Genomic DNA, 22,072 nt, shown 5'->3' on the forward strand with positions numbered 1-22,072 from the left:
TAGGAAAGGAATGGTTAATAAAAAAGAAAATGTCATAATGCCTCTATCGCTCCATGGTGAGACTGCACCTTGAATACTGTGTAGAATTCTGGTCGCCGCATCTCAAAAAAAGATATAGTTGCGATGGAAAAGGTAGAGAAGGGCAACCAAAATGATAAAGGGAATGGAACAGCTCCACTATGAGGAAAGGCTGAAGAGGTTAGGGCTGTTCAGCTTGGAGAAGAGACGGCTGAGGGGGGATATGATAGAGGTCTTTTAGATCATGAGAGGTCTTGAAAGAGTAGATGTGAATCAGTTATTTACACTTTCGGATAATAGAAGGACTAGGGGGCATTCCATGAAGGTAGCAAGTAGCACATTTAAGACTAATCAGAGAAAATTCTTTTTCACTCAACACACAATTAAGCTCTGGAATATTTTTGCCAGAGGATGTGGTTAGTGCAGTTAGTGTAGCTGGGTTCAAAAAAGGTTTGGATAAGTTCTTGGAGGAGAAGTCCATTAACTGCTATTAATCAAGTTTACTTTTTTACTATTAATTGCATCAGTAGCATGGGATCTTCTTGGTGTTTGGGTAATTGCCAGGTTCTTGTGGCCTGGTTTGGCCTCTAGTGGAAACAGGATGCTGGGCTTGATGGACCCTTGATCTGACCCAGTATGGCAATTTCTTATGTTCTTATGTTCTTAAGCTGTGGAATTTATTGCTGGAGGATGTAATCAAAGCATCCAGCTTTGTTGGCTTTAAAAAAGGTTTGGACAAGTTCCTGGAAGATAAGCAATTGTGGGGACTCCCTGGTCACCCAATAGCTGGCCCTAGATCCCTGCAATAGGAGTATAAAGCTAGGGGGAGATACATTCTTATCGGCACCTTCTCCTGAGGATGACTGAAATGGTTGGACTCTGTCCTTGAAGTGGGAGCTAGGAGTAGGCAAGGTGTGGCTTTTGAGTTGAACTTTCGAGGAGGGAGGTATTCTGGTGTATTTCTGTTCAGTGTGAGGCCCATCCCTCTCATAGGGTTACCTTTTGGGAGGCTATTCCTTTCTTGGCACTGCCTGCCAGCCTGGATCTGCCTCTAGTTGAGGCTTTGTTAAGTGTTTTACTAATTTAGAGGAGTTAACTGGAGGGAATGCCTGGGGGTTTCAGTGATGTGAATTCCCTGGATCTGGAGGCCAAGATACCGAAGACCTGGTAGAACCCTATCTAGGAGAGAGACAAATCTTCAGTGACAGTGATTTCCCTCCAGAGGAGATATTTTTTGTCTATCAGAGAATTCATCCTTTTGGTTGGTGAGGAGGTTTTTGCCACCCCTCCTCAATTGGAGCTGGAGCCTTAATAGCTCAGTCCTGAAGTTTGACATCAGATCCTTCCTTCTGAGAGGTCACAGAAATCAGGATGAAGGAGAAAGGAATTGGTAGAGGCTCAGGAAACAGAAGAGAAACCTTGGACTCAGGTAGGGAAGGGGATTCCCTCACTGACAGGATTTAATATAGTTCATTTGGGGCATTTATACACTCCAGACATGAGTGGTAAAATCAAGACCCAGAGAACCTGAGCCTAGCAACACATACACAGAAGTGGACCAACCTGCAGCTGTAAGATTACTCAGATTGGATGATTGAGTTAATTTTGAAAAAATCGGTAAAGTTTCAATTGAACATCCAGTACTGTGTCCCACTTGTTTGCTCCCAGCATTACTGCACTGTTAACCATTAGAGTGAACCACAGGAAACATACACACACTTAAGAGAAAAGCACACACTGCCTGCTTTCACCCCCAGAGAAAGAACCTACTCCTTGGGAAGTACAGGAAAGGAAGAGAATAGTCAAGATAGTCCCAGAGACTTGTAAATTCTTTTATGTGCCCTTGGGATATATTGAAAACAAGGTAAAAAGTTACACAATTATTAGTCAGGTAGACTTGGGGAAAATCATCACTTAACCCTGGAATAACCAAATACTTAAATCCTAGGAAGTAAGCCTTAAAAGCCTAAATATATATATCCTAGAAGAGATGAAGGAGATAAGGGATAAGAGACATTCAAATACTAAAACAAATACTAATATTAAAGGTTCCGGTATATTGTATAAACAAAATACAAGAATCATTTTCCAGTGTAGAAAGAAAGGTCATGACATAATGCTCTCTTTGCCTTAGCGCAGTGGGATTGAGGATGTAATGGTGTAAGAAAAGCCCACACATTTCAAGGCAGGGAAAGAACAGAAATCTGCTGGTCAAAACTGAAGACAAGTAAGTCTGGACTGGCTGCAGAGAGATCCAGCTGCTTCCAAATAAGAACCAGAGCAGGAGGAAGGTGTGTGTGTGTGTGTGTTGGGGGGGGGGGGGGGGATGTCTCCCTGAAACCCAGCAGCCAGGAAGCAGAGAGATACAGACAGACAGAAGTAGAAGATATTTTAAGTTTTAAGAGTTGAACTGATGTGAGTCCCTAAAGCTAGGGAGACAGGGAGCATCCTTAAGGCCCAGGTGTGTTGTAGACGTGGGGCACAAGTTACTCTTCCTCAAATGCAAAGTGATGCACTTAGGGAAGAAGAACCCATATTATAGCTACAAAATATGAGGTTCCGCAATAGGATTCTCCAGTCAGGATAAGGATCTGGTGTCATCGTTGATAATACGTTGAAATCTTCTGCTCAATGTACAGCAGCAGCCAAGGAATCAAACCAAATTCTAGGAATTATTAGGAAAGTAATGGAGAATAACCAGAGAATATAATAATGCCTGTGTATTGCTCCGTATTGTGACCTCATCGTGAGTATTGTGTGCAGTTCTGGTTACTACATCTCAAAAAAGATATAGCAGAATTAGAAAAGGGCGACCAAAATGATAAAGGAGATGGAACAATTCCCCTATGAAAAAAGGCTAAAGAGGTTAGGACTCTTCAGCTTGGAGAAGAGGCGGCTGAGGAGAGATTATTCATATGAGTAGATTAGAAGAGTAGATTATTTATATGTAATAATTATTGTATATGTTTTCAACTAACAATCAAACCCCAAAACATTCCTTCCCGATGATATTCTGCCACATTGACATTTGCATCAATGATTATTTCACAAGCACTGTAAACCGTTCTGATGGCGAAACTGAATGACAGTATACAAAACACGTTAAATAAATAAACAAACAAACAAATAAATAAATAAATATGATAGAGGTCTATAAAATAATGAGAGGAATGAATAAACATTAATCAGTTGTTTATTCTTTTGAAAAGTACAAAGACAGGGGGACCTAATGAAATTACTGGGTAATACTTTTAAAACTAATAAGAGAAAATATTTTTTTACTCAATGCATAATTAAGCTCTGGAATTCATTGCCAGAAGATATGGTGAAAACTATTAGTGTAGCTGCGTTTTAAAAAAGTTTGGACAAGTTCCTGGAAGAAAAGTCCATTAACCATTACTAAGGTGGAGTTGCAGAAATCCACTGCTTATCACTGGGATAAGCGGCTTGGAATCTACCCCTTGGGATCCTGCCAGCTATTTGTGACCTGGCTTGATGGATCTTTGGTCTGACCCAGTATGTCAAGCCTTATGTTCTTATGGTTTATAACTGACTTAAAACTGGAACCGATATAAGATCTTAACCTGCAATACATTTGGACTGTCTAAGCCCAAAGTGCTGTGAAGTTAAGCACAGTGTCTCTATTGCTTTATGGACACAGTAATTTGGTTGCAGTAGCTCACTAGGACTGTTCCTGTAGGGAGAGTCTTACTTCATGGCTGACTTCTAAACTGGGAAAGGCTGACTAGCTCTTGTTACAAGTTCAGAGTCACTTAGGGGTAGATTTTCAGACCTACGCGTGCGTGCATGTTATAAAATCAGGGGTCGGTGCACGCAAGGGTCTGCAAATTAGTACAACTTGTGCATGCCGACGCCCATGGCCTTCCCCCATTCCCTCCCCCTAATCTAACCTCCCTTCCCATTCCCCTAACCTATGCCCATCTAGCCCTAACCTAAAACCCCCAAATTTTTGTTATACCTGTTGTGCCTGCCTTGGGGCAGGCGCAGGTTGTGCGCACTGGCAGCCTGCCAGCATGTGATCCCCGGGCACAGCAGCCTCTTCCCCCACCCTGTCCCCCAGACCACCCCACCCTGCCCCTTTTCTGAAGCCCCGGGACTTACCCGCATCCCGGAGCTTTCCGCGTGTGGCCGATTTTAAAATAGGCCCGGCACGCTAAAGCCAATTTATGCACATAGGGGCGGATTTTAAAAGAGTTACGCCGACCCCGGATTTTATAACAAGTGCGCGCAGATAGTCATATATTGGTAATGACAAGAGAGATGGCCGCAGCTAGAAGGGGGACAAGTTGTTACAGCACATTACCGAGAAATGTGCCCAGTTAGAGAAGCGTAGACTTGGGCAACTGGGCAGACTGGATGGCCCAAATAGTCCTTGTCTACCGATATTGACTATATTACTACACGATATAGAAGTAATATAAGGAAATATTTATTATCAGAAAGGTGGCAGAGGCATAGAACAATCTCCCAGTAGAGATGATGGAGGCCAGAACTATTAGAGAATTTAAGAAAGGCTGGGATAAAAACAGAGGATCTTTGGGTGCAAAGGTAAAGCCTGAGATCAGGTAGACTCTGGGATATTTTATCAGGAAGGGGTAGACTAGTTGAACCTTGTGGTCTATTTCTGCCTCCAAATTGAAAGTTTCTCTGTTGTGCTATAGTAACAAATAGCTACTTAATAAAAGGTCTGGCAGAAAAGGCTAGATGCGGCTATGTTTTCCCTAGTTGTAGAAGTAAAAAATTGAAAACAAGCACACAAAAAATGGTAACCCAAAAAATCAGTTCTTAATATTTCATAAATCAATTTTATTAATTTAAACACAAAATTAATGAAGAAAAATTCTGTACATATTTGTGGACACAACACCCTTTTTTGTACAATAAGGCCCAAATAAAATATTGGATTTTCAGTCTGCTTATTGTCTATAAAAATATTAAAAAGTGGAAAGAAATCTCTTCTTGCTCATTACTTTGCTTGAAGTAAAACAGCAAACAAAGCAATTTCAATCCACTGGAAATTAAGCGAGCTTTCAAATCCACAAATGACTAATTCTAGCAGCAATATGAATCCTCCATAAGGAAGTAGTTGCCTTGTTTATACACACGGACTACTTTTCGTAGATGTGCAAAAGCTGGTGTTTTAAGCAAAAAAAAAAAAAAGAAAAGAAATGAATTATGAATCAATGGTGCCGAAGTTTCTACATGAAAATCTGAGGAAAGGACTTGGTAAAATTCAGGAATAGGAGTCAGACTCACAGTTAGACAGACAAAAGTCTGGTAGGCTTCTAAATTTCTTGTTCAGGTCAGTGGGTAGACTTGATGGGTCTCTCCAGGAAGAGTGAGCTGTTCCCACCCTCCACCAGTCTTGGGTTAAGTTTGAGCAACCTTTAGTCCTCCCTTGCAAGGTTTACAGCAAAGTCTTCTTCTTATATTGGTTTCTATTTATTTAACCTTGTTACTTTGGATTCATTTTCCATTTATTTATATACTATTTACATGATATTGTATACTTATTGTACGGTGCCTTGCCCATGGCATCATATAAAAGCCAAATGTATTGTTATTAAAGACAAGTCTGTATCTCGAAATATATATATATATATTTTTTTTTTTTTTTACAAAAATGAAATGTATGGATTGGACATTTTTTGTTCACATAATTTTTCTTCCTTTTGTTCTAAAAAAATGAATGCAGGCACTAAAATATTTTGTTAATTTTTTAAATATTTTCTTTCCTAGTCTTCAACTTAAGAAAGCATTGTCTAATAAAAATATATCTTGCCAAGGGCATTCTTTTTGTGGGAAGAGATGATTGAGTAGTCGTCAACATCTTCAAGCATGTAAAATCCTTCAGCTTAAAATAAAAAAAAACCAAAACAAAGAAATGTAACTATGATACTTGTCATGATTGCCTCATATATGTTTAATGGGGGTGTTTTAAGCAGTAAGAATTTTATCAAAACAGCTGAGAAGAAAGTAGGTTAGACCACTGAGAAACGATAAAATGAAAATCCTTATTGACACTTGACATCCATGCTTTTGGTCTTGACAAATTTATCTAAAAAAAAAAAAAAATCATTATCTACATATTTATACCTAACACTTTGATAAGGCACAGCACAACCGTTTGTGCACACGCTGCCTCATATACTTCACCTAGCAAAAGGCATTTCTACCTTTCAATAGCATTTACCTAAACAATATGTAAAAGAATCATCCATTATTACAAATTTACACAAAAACATTTCTTCCTGTACATGATTGTCTCAGTGATGTACACATTTGTTTAAATTAGACATACTTTAACCTACTTTGCGCGAGGTGCTAAAAAAAAATCAAAAGTACTTTCGAAAGTCATAAGGCTGAGGCCTATAATGGCCCGTGTGCCCTATCTTTTGTGTCTTCACATAGGATGTGAAAACACTCTGTTCATAAATAAGTAGAGACATAGAGAGAGTACCCTGGGCATGAGAAACCAAATAGTAAACCTTCTTTACAAGAAAATTACTCTACTGGTGTTTATTTTATTTTAGTCTTCAGCATGTGCAATCAAGTTTGCTGCATTGAAGAAACTCTGCATTACAGAGAAGAATCTAAAAGCTACAAAGCATTTGCAGGTCCTTTCTTCACAGGTATGAACCTTTTTTTTTTCTTTTTTTGTAGCAATATGGTAAGAGGCAGGCCGTTAAAATTATCTGCATGGCTTATTTTCATCTGGTTCACAGTTCTGAAGACAACAGCTGTTTTAAGGTGGTGGTGGTGGTGGTGGTGGTGGGGGGGGGGGGGGGAGATGCTCTTCCATTTACAGAAAGGGCAAAGGTTAAGACAAATTGCAGCTGTGTGTCAACATGTAGATATCACAAAGTTCTGCAGTCTGCTGACACGAGACACGGTGCACTGCCATGAGTGTAAGGGAGGCTCCGGGGTTTCAAAGTGCTGCCAAGCTGCTATAAGTATTCCAGTTCCAAGGCATGATGTAGGGCCATAAGGTCCGAGTGACTTGAAATCCTCCAAAATGGCATAGCATGCTGAGAGCAAGAGAAAAAAAAACAAAAACAAACACCTTGTGTGAGACAACAGAGGATGCAGAACGGAAATCAATACTTCAGCTTTCACAAGTCCTTATTCTCACATGGACATTTCATTCTTTACATTCTTTTATAACAACACATTTCATTAACTTTAGGGGTATATCCAGTTCCAATATCTACTAAGGCAGCCATCGATGTTAACTGAAGAGCTTTTGGCTTGTTTTATCAGTTTTCTGCACCTAATCCTACCCTAAACTCAGCTTCAGCACATGGGAAAGGAAAGTTGGCAATCTGTATTTTTGTTACAATAAGAATCATTACTCAGCCTTGTGCAGCTGGCTGGTGGGAGGCTGCAGTTCAACAAACACCACTCTAACCCCCACTTATGTTAATCACATTGGGAGCATTTCAGGAACCAGATGAGAACACACAGGGACTCATCCTTCCATAGCCCCTCATGGGCACTTTAAGAGCCTGCAGAGGGCATCTTGGGAACAGGGATTGGGGCTACTGAAGGAGGAGCCGGATCCTGCAGCACTTCCCAGCTTCAGCCCACTATCTGCCTGCTGCAATACCACACCGGGGGGGAGCTGTATCTGCAGGAGACTATGGATTACACAGCGCTGGGAAAAGCCCATTGTACAATCTCTCTGAACGTCATTGTCCCAAGCCACGACTGACCACTGCTGGCTCTCCTGCCCCAGCTCAGAGGCTGCCCCTTTACCTCTGCTTCCTTCGGGACCAAAGTTAAGCACCACGGGGTGCATAACCTTCCATCCCCAATCCCCTCTTAGCCTTCTTGCCTACTCCCCCCCCCCCTCAAATCCCCAGGATTGGCCTCATATGCAGAGGAAGCTAATGTGGCATTAAGCACTGCAACTCTTACCAACTGGGGTTGGGGTGAGGGGAGAGCCGGACCGGCCATACTGGAGATCGGAGCAGGGAGGCGGAAAGTATGAGAAAGAGGAACATGAGGTCGGAGAGAGGAACAAGGAGAGTGGATTGTGGGGGAAGAAGACCACGGAAAAAGGATGTGTGGGAGATGTTGAGTGTCAGAGGAAGAAAAGGAAAGAGGAAAAAGAAGGATAAGCAGCACAGCTGGCATAACCAGAGTGATAAACCTTCTCCCCAAAATTCCCTTCTCCCCCAAGGCTGCCTTCAGGTGAAGTTCTAGTTTATTTGATCTAAATATATCAAAAAATCTCTCTCTGTAATCTATTATTATTATTTTTTAACTGGAGGCTTCAGTGGACTCTTCCATACCATTCTTAGACCGTGAACTCTGTAGCCATCTATGAGGGGTTTGATGAATCCTCAGAGGCAGCTTTGGAGGACAAGGGAATTTGGAGGAAGTTTCGTCGTACATTCTCTTTTAAGTTGCCATGCAATTCTAGACTTGCCAGTAAATAAAATGAACTCTAGCATGCTGTGCATATCACTAAGTGAAGCAATACATTCTTTTACCATTCAAATATATTTTTTGTTAAGAAAGCAACAAGGCTTGTCTTTAGCTTGCTTTGAATAAGTGTGCTTCTCGAAGTAAAGAAAGAGAGTTGCATACTGTTCAAACCTATTGCATCCGCTCTTTGACTAGACCATGTTGCATCAGAGTGTAGAATTAAACAAAAAGAAAACATTTCTAGAGGGATCTATTGAATTTCTTCTGTTATATTTTATGCTTATTAACACAATTATTTTGATAAATGTATTTACTGCCACTTTCATGTGCTACTTTTTTAACCAAACTCAATACAAATAGCATACAATAGAATTATTTTAGAAAGCAGTTTAGTTTATTATTTAATATACATCTGCTAGCATATTTATACTGCACTCTGAGAGTCAAGTTGGAGCAGAATTCCATAACATCTTTTTCTAAACCTGTTATGACACTCTCCAAATATTAAATCTCATTCACATCTTGGTAACATTTCTTCACATAAAAATTGATGACAGGAACCAAAATGGCGCCGGCGCTACCTTTGCCCTGTCATATGGTAAGGGCAAAGGGCCACCGGCGCCATTTCTATTAACGCAGCCGTGGCCCGAGAGCGGAAGATCGCGCCGGGACCCTCTCCACTGGACCCCAGGTAATTTAAAACATTTTGGGGGGGTTCAGGAGGGTGGGGGATTTGTTTTAAAGGGTCGGGGTGCGTTTTAGGGTTGTTTTGGTGTGCCGGTTTTCCCGCCGATTTACGATTTGACGATTTTTTAACAAAAAAACCCATGACGATCAGATTTCCCTCCCCCCCAGCCAAAATCGATCGTTGACGATCGATCACACAATTCACATCCCTAATACATAACACACACACACACACACACACACACACACACACACACACACCTCAAGCCATCTTACTTCACTTTCAGTAAAACCGCTATAGCATGGCTCTTTGACCACACCTTGCCCTTGGCAGACACACGCAGTCTTTCTGAACTATCTATATGAACTGACAAGTAAGGATAAATTATACACTGTGGTCTCTCATTGCTATCCATTGTAAATGTGATTCAACGATGATTGTAAATGAACTTTAACCAATGTACTATAACTGTTACTTAAAACTTGCTTTGTAATCAACCTTGAGTCCACTCGTGGAAAAAGGTGGAATATCTCATATATATATATATATATATATATATATATATATATATATATATATATATATATATATGTTCGGGACAGAGCATTGTCTTTAACAGGTCCTAACTTGTGGAATAGCATGCCCCTGGAAATAAGACTACAGAGAAACAATGAGCTATTTAAAAGCATTTTAAAAACTTGGTTCTTTAAATAAGCTTTTCAGAGTGAGTTTGAGGAGAAGTAAAGAAAGGCTGTGTATATGACAGGCAGACTATTTGACTATTTGATGTTATTTAGCACCTTGAAGGAATCTGTATTGCATAATATGATAGCTGTTTTATACATTTTATATATTTTATCTTATTTTACATAGCCATCTTAAAATAGTTTGCATTTTTAAATGCAGTATAAAGTGGGAAATGGATTCAGTTTTAACTGTTTTACATACATTTAAATATTGATATTTGAGACTATTTTTGTAACCGATTTTTAATTGACTGGCACTTTTAATGTTTTAGTATTTTTAGATAATTAATGTTATTCTTGTGTACCTTATTTGTAAACCGTCGTGATGGTTTTTAACTTAACGTTATATAAAAATTATTAAAAAAATAAAAATAAATAAATAGATATATAAAATAAATATAGAAGAATAGGAACACATTAGGGATTGGCAAAAAAGTAACAACAAATCTATGAATTAATTTTTCACAATGATATAAAATAATACAATATAGAAAAAGATTGGCTTGCACCAGATGTTGAAAAAGGTAAATGTCCAAAAATGTCTTCATGCAGAGATGCTGGTATTACAAAGTCTTTATAAATCCTGTGGGGGCAGGGATCTGCTTCAAATTGTAGGAGAAACTAATGCTGGAAAAAACATGCAGTACAAATGTTGCTTAAGGAAGCCGTTCCATTATTAGCCTGGGTGAAATCAACTGTAAGGAGCCCGCCTGTACCCGATCCCGGCTATGCTCAAACTGCTCGTTGCCGCAGCCCTCTCGGTCAAGAGGCCTGCCCCTAGCCTGACGTCAGCCGAGACGCCGAAAACGAACCCTATTTAACTCAGGCGCCTGCCCAGCTCCATCCTCTTACCCGCCGGACCACTGAACCCAGTTGCATCGGCTCTGCACTACCGGTGCAATCCCGTCGGGGTAAGGAGCCCGCCTGCACCCAATTCCGGCCACGCTTGAACCGTTCGTTGCGCCGCCCTCTCGGTCGAGAGGCCCGCCCCCAGCCTGACGTAAGCCAAGACGCCGAAAAGGAACCCTATTTATCTCAGGCGCCTGCCTGCAGGCGCCGCGCGCCAAATGCCATGCTCCGAAGGGGCGTGTCCAAAGGGGCCTGCCCCTTAGAGCGCCCCTTTGAGCTGCCCCTTGAACTGAAACTTCTTCTCTGATTCACGTACTTCACGACGCTGTTTTTCTTCTTCTACTTCTCGCCCTCTAACCTTGGAACCCTCCAGCTGTATCCCCTCTTATCCCAACCCTCCCCCACCAGCCCACACTGCCCACTGTCTTGAATCCTACCCCCCCCCCCCGGGTTAACGGTGGGTAGCAGGCACCCACCTAGATTTGCCCCCCCCCCCCTTTGTGCAGCCACTGAATGCTAGAGAACCTCCACTTCCCCTGCAACACACTCCCGCATCCTTTCCCAGATCCCCACCATCGAAACAAAACCCACCATGATACAAACATTTCCTATCCCTATTATCACACACCCCTATCTTAACAGAAGTAAACTACCTACTACTACTTATCATTGCCCAAAGAGATCTCTTATTCCTATCATGACCTGCTTCTTAACTCACAATCCCTCACTAAAAAAACCCCACATTCTCAATGATCACCTGTTGGATTCCCAAACCGATATCTATGCCATCACCGAAACTTGGTTGCAAAACACAGATATTACTCTAACAAACCAACTGCCGCTACAACTCTATGATGTCTTCTCATTACCCAGACTTAAAAAAAGAGGGGGCAGATTACTGCTAGCAGCAAAAAAAGAACTAAGATTATCTCCTCAAACCTTGAAATTGGCTTCTAAACTAGAAATTGGCCTCTTCAAAACTAACCAATTACAAATCTGCCTAATCTATGCCCCTCCAGGGCTTCTAGAGTCTGACCCTTCTCCTCTCATTGAAATCATAGCCAAACACATTAACACGGACTCCCCTGCTATCATATTAGGAGATTTCAACATCCATGTTGACTCCCCCACACCGATACCTAACTGCGAAGCCCTCCTATCCTCCTTCTTGGCCATGGGTTTCAAGCAAATTATAAATAAACCCACTCACAAAGCTGGCCACACCTTGGACCTTATTTTCATAAATGAATCCATCTTGCCTACCGCCCCTCCCTCCTGTACCCCCATCCCCTGGTCAGACCATTTGATGATCTCCACTGAACTGTCTATAAGAAAAAAATGGACTCCCCTCACCCCCATAACAATCCACTTCAGAAAACTATGCTCCATGGACGGCCTCGGCTCCCATCTCTCCACGGATCTACTTAACCTAGACCTCTCCAATGCTGACTCTGCTATGACCTCATGGCTCAACATCATGAACTCTGTAGCAAACAAAATATGAACCATGACATCTAAGGAAATCAACCCAGCCCGACTTAACAAAAAACCCTGGTTCTCAACAGAACTTAAGAAGCTCAAACAAGACCTACCACACAAGGAACAATGTTGGCGCAAGGATCCCACACCCACCTCACAGGCTACCTACAAAGCCTCCATGAACTACTACAGGATCCAATATTATGCACCAAGAGAGACTTTTACGCCAAAAAAATACATAGCTTTCTCTATGACCCAAAGGCACTATTTTCTTATGTCTCAGACGCGTCAAGACGCTTCTTGGACGCGGCTTGCATTTGCAAGCTATTTAAATACAGTATCGAGGGGAGCTGTTGGACGGAGAGGAGTGGGCTACCCAATTTGGCTTCACCGGGACAGACTTTCCATCTAACTCACCCTCGGAACAGCTGCGGGACTCGGATACCCAGACCCGGAAGGAGGTCCCTTGTGACATAAGCAGGTCGCGCCTGCTGCTACAAAATCAAGCGGCAGACGCGTTTGAATTTGGGAGCTGTTGGATGGAGAGGAGTGGGCTACCCAATTTGGCTTCACCGGGACAGACTTTCCATCTAACTCACCCTCGGAACAGCTGCGGGACTCGGATACCCAGACCAGGAAGGAGGTCCCTTGTGATGTAAGCAGGTCGCGCCTGCTGCTACAAAATCAAGTAGCAGACGGCACACTGCCGCCGTCGGCGCGCTGCCTAAGCCACGTGCTCCGTTTTTGGGTCTGTGGTATGCTTTTTCCTTGTGCTAATATGAGATAATTATATTTTTCTGTTGTACATGTATGTCTTTAGTTATGTGCGCCACTTAGAGCTGTGGTTAGGTGGTCTATAAAAACATTTAATTGAATAAAATATATAAATAAATATATTTGAAGCAAGAAACTTGTGAGAGAGTTGGTTGAACTGCTAGATGACCGAGGACCAAAAGAAGTGCTCAGGGAAGACAAAGCCATAGCAGAAAAACTAAATGCATTCCTTCTTCAATTTTATTTAGGGGGGGGGGGGTGGTAAATATTGGGGAGATAACTAAGCTGGACACATTCTTTGAGGGCAATGATTCAAAGGAACTGAAGTGACTCATGGTGAACTGTGAAGATGTAATAGAGCAAACTGGCAATTTAAAGAGCTACAAGTCTCCGGGCCTAGATGGTATACACCCTAGAATTCTGAAAGAACTAAAAAATGAAATTGAAGACATATTACTAATAATCTCTATCTTCTCATTCAAATCAGCTATGGTACCTGGGACTGGAGGATAGCCATTTTTAAAAAGAGTTCCAGGGGTGATGTGGGAATCTACAGACTGGTGAGCTTAATGTCAGCACTGGGCAAAATGGTAGAAGCTATTCTGAAGAATAAAAATACTGGCCATCTGGGTAGACATAGATTAATGGGGCAGAGCTAACATGGATTTAACAAAGGGAAGTCTTGTCTTTCAAATCTGTTGGATATTTTAGAAAGTGTAAATCCATCAAAGGCCGGGTTGAGAATCCGTCAAAGGCTGGATCCCGAGACTGGGTCCTCAGCCCAGACCAGGCCCGACGCCATGACCCAACCTGGAGGCCAGATTCCAATGTCAGAGCCTCAGCTTGAACCCAGCATGACGCCGCAACCCGACCTGGAGGCTGGGTCCCATAGCCTGGGCCTTGGGTTAGGCTGGGGCCTGAGCTCAGACCTGACCCGGAGGCTGGGTTCTGATTCTGGGGAGCTATTGCCATACATCAAAATGGCACAGTCCACTGGGGTGAATACACCGGAGTTAATTCATTCCAGCAGGACCCTAGTGGACACCCGACATTTGGCACTGAAGAGTCGAAGAATGAAGACGACGGACTGTGGTGTTCCGGATTGGGTCATGGCATCGGGCCTGCATCTGGGCCTAGGTACTGGCATCAGGACATTCAGTCGGGTCGTGGATTTGGGTCTGGGCTCAGGCTCCAGCCTAGTCACCGCCAGAGGATCCCCACCGGACTGGGTAAATGGCCGGGGGGGGGGGGGGGGGGCAGGATCCTGGCCCTGGCATTTTTCCGGGGATGTGGTTGGGAGGCCTAGTTATTGTTTTTTTGACCATTTTGGGTTTGGGTTTTTTTTTATTTGATTCATTTTTTTCACATGAATCAAGCAATCCATGAATCGAATAGCGAAACCATTTTTTTTCCCCTGCACATCCCTAGTAAATAATAGGGGGGTGCATCAATAACATTTTTTATTTGTTTTGTTTCAATTTCCCCCCTCTTTTTTTTTTGTTAGGTTTTTTCAATTTTTACACTTTTTTTTAGTGCCCACTAATTTCTATTTAGTGTGCATTATCTGCACACTAAATCAAAATAGTGTGCACAAATTTGAAATAGTGCGCTCTAAACGAAAAATTTAAAAAACACTAAATTTGTGAATTTTTTGTTTTGATTTAGAAATGATATGAAACAAAATAGTCAATGTTGTTAACATTGCCTAATTCATTCAAAACAATCCTTAATAAATAAACATGTGTGCAAGGTTGAGTCCGTTGATATAGTGTATCTGGATTTTCAAAAGATGTTTGATAAAGTCCCTCATGAGTAGCACATCATGAAATTAAAGAGACATGGGATAGAAAGCAATGTCCTCTTGTATATCTAGTAACTGATTAAAAGATGAGAAACAGACAGTAGGACTGAATAGTAATTCTCAATGGAGAAAGGTAAATACTGAAGTACCCCAGAGAGTTGAACTGGGACTACTGCATTTTAATATATTTGTAAATGATCTGGAAAAGGTTATGAAATTTTCAAATGATGCAAAATTTGTTCATTGTGGTGAGTTGCAAAAAAGGACTTACAAGACTGTAGGATTGGGCATCTAAATGGCAGATAACATTTAAGGTGGACAAGTGCAAATTGATGCATTTAGGGAAGAATAATGCATATATAGTTACATGATGTTGGGTTCCATTCTAGGTGTCACCACCCAGAAAGGGTATCTTGGAGTCATGACAGACAATACTTTGAAATTTTCAGTTTGTCATGCTGTGGCAGTCAAAAAATAAAACACAATGTTAGGTATTAAAAGGAGAGGAATAGAAAATAAAATGGAAGATATCATAAAACCTCTACAGATCCATTGAGAGATCTCACCTTTATTGTGTACAGTTCTGGTTGCCCCATCTCACAAAAGATGAACATGAAAAGGTGAAAGAAGGGTGACCAAAATAATAAAGGGGATGTAACGACTCTCCTATGAGGAAAGATTAAAAAGGTTAGGGCTCTTCAGCATGGAGAAAAATGGCTGACAGGAAACATGATTGAGGTCTATAAAATCATGAATAGTGTGGAACGGGGAATAAAGAACAGTTATTTAACCCTTCCAATAGCACTAGGACTAGGGGTTACTCCATTAAGCTAATGGGTGGCCTTTTTAAAACAGCAGATCACCACCATTTATCTTCTTCTTGGAAGGTCACAGTGGAGCAGGTCTTCTCTATCCTGGACCCCCCTCCCCCCAAGGAGGGGGGTTCCTCATTCCCTCAGTCCAAACACCACCCAGGAGTTTCATAATCTTCTTACAAAGTAACAATTTCAAAATCCCCCAAAGTATTCCAAGAACAACCCAGTCAACCAGTTAGAGGACTGAAAAGGATGCTCCCTCAACCTTGCCCAGGAACTGCCAACAAGAAGTATCAGACTCCAAGGGTAGGCTCCAAAAATCCAAGAAGGCAAAAACGCCCACGCTTCCTTCCAACTCAACAAGTGAACTACACTGCCCCTTGAGCTCTTAGCAGAGAGCAGGGCCGGCGGAACCACTAGATGAACTAGGCCTGGGCCTAGGGCACTTACCATTAGGGGGGGCACTTACCATTAGGGTGGTTCTATAATGAGGCAGGGTGAGGTGGCTGCTTCAGGTGGCAGAATTTTGAAGTGGCAAAAAGTGCCCCTTCAAAATTCTGCCCAGCTCCCACCTCACCCTGCCTCCCTCCCCCAAGATTCATGAAAACCCTGGTGGTCCAGCACGGGCCCGGGAGTGATCTGCCACTTCTGGGTCATTGACTGCCACTAATCAAAATGATGCCGGTGGCCTTTAGTCCCTACCATGTGACAGTGCGCACTAACTCAAATAGTGTGCACTAAATCAAAATAGTGCATTCTCAATGAAAAATAAAAAAAACAAAAGAAAAAAATTGCCATCTATGCATTTAGGGGCAAATTTCCAAAGGGGTACGCATGTAAGATACACGCGTAACCCCCGAAAAGCTGCCCCTTCCACCCCCTGCGTGCGCCAAGCTTATGTTGCATAGGCTCGGCAGCGCGCGCAAGCCCCGGGATGCGCGTAAGTCCCGGGGCCTTCCTGGGGGGGGGGGGGGGTGTCGCGGTTTTTGATGGGCCCCTCTCTCTTCTCAATTCTTATAGATTCTGTAAACCAAGGACAAATATTTGTAGTTCTCCTTTTTTCACCCTTATTGGACCACTACATCCCAATGCTTTAGTTAATTCACAGTTCAGCAGTTCACCAGAAAATCCAGAGATCCATCAGAAACTGCTGAAATGTACTCATCAGTCATTGCACAAAAACAGCTTTTCATCAGTTTTTCCTCAGCCTATGTTTGTAGCCCAGACACACACCACTAGTTTCCATAACAGGGAACTATGTGTCTAATGCAAAACTTCACAACCTGGTGATTGGACCAAGGATTAGCTAATGTATTGATATTTCACACCTATCATCTTCAATTAATGGGTATATCAAACTAAATGTAGTCCAATCCTGATGGGAATGGACCCTCAGGAACTGAATCAATCTACCAATTAAAAGGGTAGAGGTAAACATCTGAACTTTACTACAGGAGAGATCATAAGAGTGAAGATTAAAATCCTCCACCATCATTACACTGGGAGAAGTCAAACGGACTTCCAGACGTCAGCAAGATACTCCAGGATATTTCTCAAGATTCCAGGAGGGCAAAACATAATCAGCAAATCCTTCATACACCAGCCTCATGAGAAGACACTCACATTCTGGAACCTGTTTTATCTTCAATCTGCCTACAGGGAGAGAAGAACAAAGGAACAATGCCATCCCTCCCCCTCTCTTTCCCTAATGGGATGGGGCGTCAGGGCTGAGTGCTATCCCTTCAATCCCAGTAACCTTGCCTCTGTAATACAGAGCATGTCTGTCTTTTCCTCCGTGATGAGATCATGAATAATGAGTAACTTATCCTTCAAAAATTTAACGTTAAAGAATGCTAAAGATAATTCAGGGGTTCCCCTCACTTGCAATAGCCCTCAAAGTTACCTGTAGCTCTCGTCCTTTTTACTCATGCAACAGAGAACCACTAACTCCAGTGATATAAAGATAACACTGCTCAAGAAACCCTTGGGAATCGGGGCTACAATAGTCCAAAGAATCAGTGGTCTTCACGGGTCAGTGCTAATGCAGAAGAGGTCACGGCAAACAAGAAAGTCCCAAGTCATCCCTCTTGCCTTCCTCTGCTCGCTGTTATTCCTGCTGACAGTCTCTAGCGGTGGCAATCGCAGCATTATCACTTAGGGGTGGCTTGAGCTAATCAGTGGATAGAGTTGGAGGCAGGGATTTGGTCCTCTGGCTTGGGACAACTTTGGAAGGCAGGGTTACAGCTTTTCTGTCTCCTCTATTTATTTAAAAATGTATATAATGCATAAACAGTAAAAAGGTTTTGTTACAATAAAAACAGTTTACAAGATCAACGTAAATTAAAATAAAAACCAATCAACGTAAGTGCATACTTTAATAACACCCACTAATAATGTCCACTGAAACCAACTTTTGGATCTATATTTTTTCCCTGGGTCCACAAATACAGTACATGTCTGCCAGCAACAAGAGTTTGGTTGATGTTTAGGAAATGTGACTTAAAGCAAGGGCAAGTCTTCATGTTCATAGGAATTAGAGATGTGAATCGTGTGCCAGATCGTCTTAACAATCAGATTCGGCTGGGGGGGGGGGGGGGAATCTGATCGTTAAGATATGTGAATTGGAATCGTTTCCGATTCCAATTCACATCGCTAATTTTATTTTTAGGGAGGCCCGCACCACTAAAAAAAAACAACCCACCCGACCCTTTAAATCGACCCCACCCTCCTGACCCCCCCCCAAAACCTTTTAAAATTACCTGGTGGTCCAGGGGGGCCTCGGGGGGCCTTGGGGAGAGGAGAGATCCAGGGGGCCTCGGGGACAGATTTCCCGTTCCCAGGCATCAGCTGTTCTAAAAAAAAAATGGCGCCGATGCCCCTTTGCCCTTACCATGTGACAGGGTATCCGTGCCATTGGGTGGCCCCTGTCACATGGTAGGAGCACTGGATGGCCGGTGCCATATACTATACTCTATAATAGGGGCTGATGAGTAAAGATGGCTGGCGCCATCTTTAAAGATGGCGCCGGCCATCCACTGCTCCTACCATGTGACAGGGGCCGGCCAATGGCACGGATACCCTGTCACATGGTAAGGGCAAAGGGGCATCGGCGCCATTTTTGTTTTTAGAACAGCTGATGCCTGGGAACGGGAAATCTGTCCCCGAGGCCCCCCTGGATCTCTCCTCTCCCCGAGGCCCCCCTCGATCTCTCCCCGAGGCCCCCCGAGGCCCCCCTGGACCACCAGGTAATTTTAAAAGGTTTTGGGGAGGGTGGGGTTGATTTAAAGGGTCGGGTGGGTTTTTTTTTTTAAGCGGTGCGGGCCTCCCTAAAAAAAAAAAGGGTCGGGAGGGTGGGGAAGGCTAAGGGGGGTCGATTTAAAGGATCGGGTGTTTTTTGTTTTTTTTTTATCGGGTCATCGGCGCCATTTTAATTAGTGGCAGCCAAAATGGCGCTGATGGCCCGAGAGCGGGAGATCGTGCCGGGACACCCCCCCCACTGGACCACCAGGTAATTTAACATTTTGGGGGGGGTTCGGGAGGGTGGGGGAGGGTAAGGAATTGGTTTTAAAGGGTCGGGGTGGGTTTAGGGGTTGTTTTGGTGTGCCGGTTTTCCCGCCCTCCCCCAAATAATTCCCGTGCCCTATTTAACGATACAATACAAATGCCCCTGACGATAAATCGGGGGCATTTGTATTGTATCGTGTACTCTAACGATTTAGGACGATTTTAAAATTATCTGATGATAATTTTAATCGTTCAAAAACGATTCACATCCCTACTACTATGTAAGACCTAGCAGCTCTTGAACCAGCAGAACTCAGGAGTGAAGGGCAGAGACAGATTATTGAGCCACATCCTCTTAGGGTCCTTCTCCCATGGCAAAAAATTATCCTCCCTGAGGAATAGCATGTGGTTCTGGAAATGCACAACTCCTATGAACACGTGCGGCATTAAGAGTTCTAAGGCATAGATACTTCTCATCTTTCTTAGATAACCTGGGCTATTTTTATCATGAAAAAATGTTTCAATACAAAACAAGAAAAGTTCAAAGGTTAAATCTACACAAAAACATAGAAATATAATGGCAGAAAAATACCATATGGTCAGCCTAATCTACTCATTCACACAAACTGTTCAGCTCCATAATCCCTAACATGAACATGTATGAGATCATTTTTCATAAATATGGAAAACAGATAACTTAACTGGCTAAAGTTAGCCAGATAAATTAGGGATATTCAGCAGGATACATGTTTCGCTGAATATTCTCAAATAATGTTATCCAGGTAGACATACCTAGATAAGTTTGAAATCTAACTGGTTATATTTGAGTATCGCCAGTTAGATTTCAAAGTTATCTGGGTACATATATCCGGATAACTTAAACTTAACCAGCTCTATTCAAAAAAATAAATCCAGTTAAGAGACAATCTGGCAAGCAATCAGGCCTGCCGAATATAAAGTATTAAAGGTGAAAAGTCCAACAATGTTCACGATGGACCAACCGCAGGGCAAAATTACTGTTACAGGTTCAGGGTGAACAGCATTCTAAAACAAAAAATTTCAGATCAGGAACATTGTGCTGAAACCGAAGCCAATGAGAAAAAGAGGCATGTCTAAAACACACATTTCTAATGTTATTGCAATGTTCATAGATACGGGTCTTAACTTTTCTAAAGGTTTTGCCAACATACAGAAATGAACAGGGGCACCGAATAGCATAAACCACCCTTTGAGAATTGCAGTCAGTTGACGCTTTCAAAAAAAATAATGATAACCTGTAAGCAGATGTGTAAAAAAAGAAAGAGATAATGAATGTACCAATGCAAGACAACCACCACATTGCTTATGTCCACATGCAGGGAAACAAGCAGCAGCAGTATCAGCCTTTGATCAATCTGAGGAAACTAAAAAGTTACACAAATTGCAGCTGTGATGGAAGGCAAACCGGGGAAAATTTTGAAAAAGAGGATGAAAGAATACGTTGGACCAGTGCTTCTGAATACTAGCACACACTGGGTGAATCTGATTTGAAAAAGACAGGACCCAGATCAGTCTATCAGAGTCCAGATCAGCTTAAGGGAGAAACAACCAATCCTGGTTGATAAACTGAGCACTCTTAAAGGATCTCTTTATCACCCATAACTGATAGTATAATTCAAAGAAATTACAGGCAATAACATAGGTTTGGGTGTTAAAGTCTACAAGAGATAAGAAAACAATGGAGTCTACAAAACTGACTTGTTGGATTATTCTGCCATAAGGCAGGGGATAGTGACTTTTAAAATGAAGTAATGTATATTTATCAGTAGACTTTTTAAAACTAGAGGTAATAAACTGATTATCCTGAATAGTAATCAAAATATTAAAAAAAAAATGTGGGATGAATGTAACTGATATGAAAAATGAAGGTGAAAATCATATGAATTTAATCAATAAAAAGACAGAAAAGAACTGAATGATCGTCTCTGTCAAATCAAATAAAGTCATCAATGTAATGATGCCAACAAAAAAATCAAAAGAAGAAATGAAGAGCTATATCAATAATCTGATTCAAAGAGAGAAAAGTAAAGCCAGACGATATCAGGGTCCATGGTGGCCCCATCGCAGTACCATGTACCTTCTGATAAAATTGTCCCTGAAACATAAAAAATTATCTGTAAAAGCAAAACATGTCAACTCTACCAAAAAATAGGTAGGAATCCAGAGATTAGATGAATGAGTCTTCAAAACCAATTGAATTAAATTAAGCACCACATCTTGAGGGATATTAGAATACAGAGATTCAATATCTAAAGTAACCAACAAGACAGGGAATTGTGATAACTGAACCATATCCAGCAAGATTCTGAACATGTGAAGGAGCACTGAAAGCAAACGGCTGGAGGAATTTGTCAACAAAGATACTGTTGTTACTGTCCAATTTATATATTTCCTTTATCTTTCTAGATTATTATCTCACCTTGAAATAGTTTGTATGTGAAATGCGGCTCATGTCGAGGGTTGTTTCAGTCTTGGGCAATGCTTATGAATTATATATCTATATAGGATGTCTTGAAAAAGGTTTATGGTTCTATTTATTGGAGTTTGACTTTGGACAGTTTTTTGGATAATATAGCACCATTCTTCTTTTTCTGACCTTTGTACTGTGGCTTGGCATATGCATCATCTCCTTTTGTTTGCTGTTTTTACATCCAAAGCTAGCCAAATAACTTATTCGGCTAACTCCAAATATTGAAGTTAGCCAGCTAAGGGCCTGATTTACTAAGGCTTTTTTTCCTTTCTGTGTCTATGGGGAAAATGTCTAATAAATGACCCCCTAATAAGTTATTTGGTTAACTCATCCCCGCCCAGGAATGCCCCTAAGTTATACAGCTAAAATGTACCCGGATAATGATGATAAAATTTAGCCACATAAGTGCTAGCAATAGCAATATTCAAATATTGGCAT

General features: G+C 41.9%; 1 protein-coding gene across 8 annotated transcripts in view; it reads right to left on the bottom strand.

Annotated features, from left to right (window-relative positions):
* Positions 1–4,865: 4,865 nt before the first annotated feature.
* Positions 4,866–22,072, bottom strand: part of EYA1 (EYA transcriptional coactivator and phosphatase 1) — a 312,611-nt gene continuing 295,404 nt past the window's right edge. For all 8 annotated transcript variants that reach the window (XM_029591454.1, XM_029591459.1, XM_029591455.1 and 5 more), the window contains one exon: positions 4,866–7,067. In XM_029591454.1, coding sequence (XP_029447314.1) covers positions 6,987–7,067 — 81 coding nt within the window. In that variant the 3' untranslated portion in view covers positions 4,866–6,986. The remainder of the gene's footprint in view (positions 7,068–22,072) is intronic.

Source organism: Rhinatrema bivittatum, chromosome 2 (genome assembly GCF_901001135.1).
Source record: "Rhinatrema bivittatum chromosome 2, aRhiBiv1.1, whole genome shotgun sequence".
Taxonomy (NCBI): Eukaryota; Metazoa; Chordata; class Amphibia; order Gymnophiona; family Rhinatrematidae; genus Rhinatrema; species Rhinatrema bivittatum.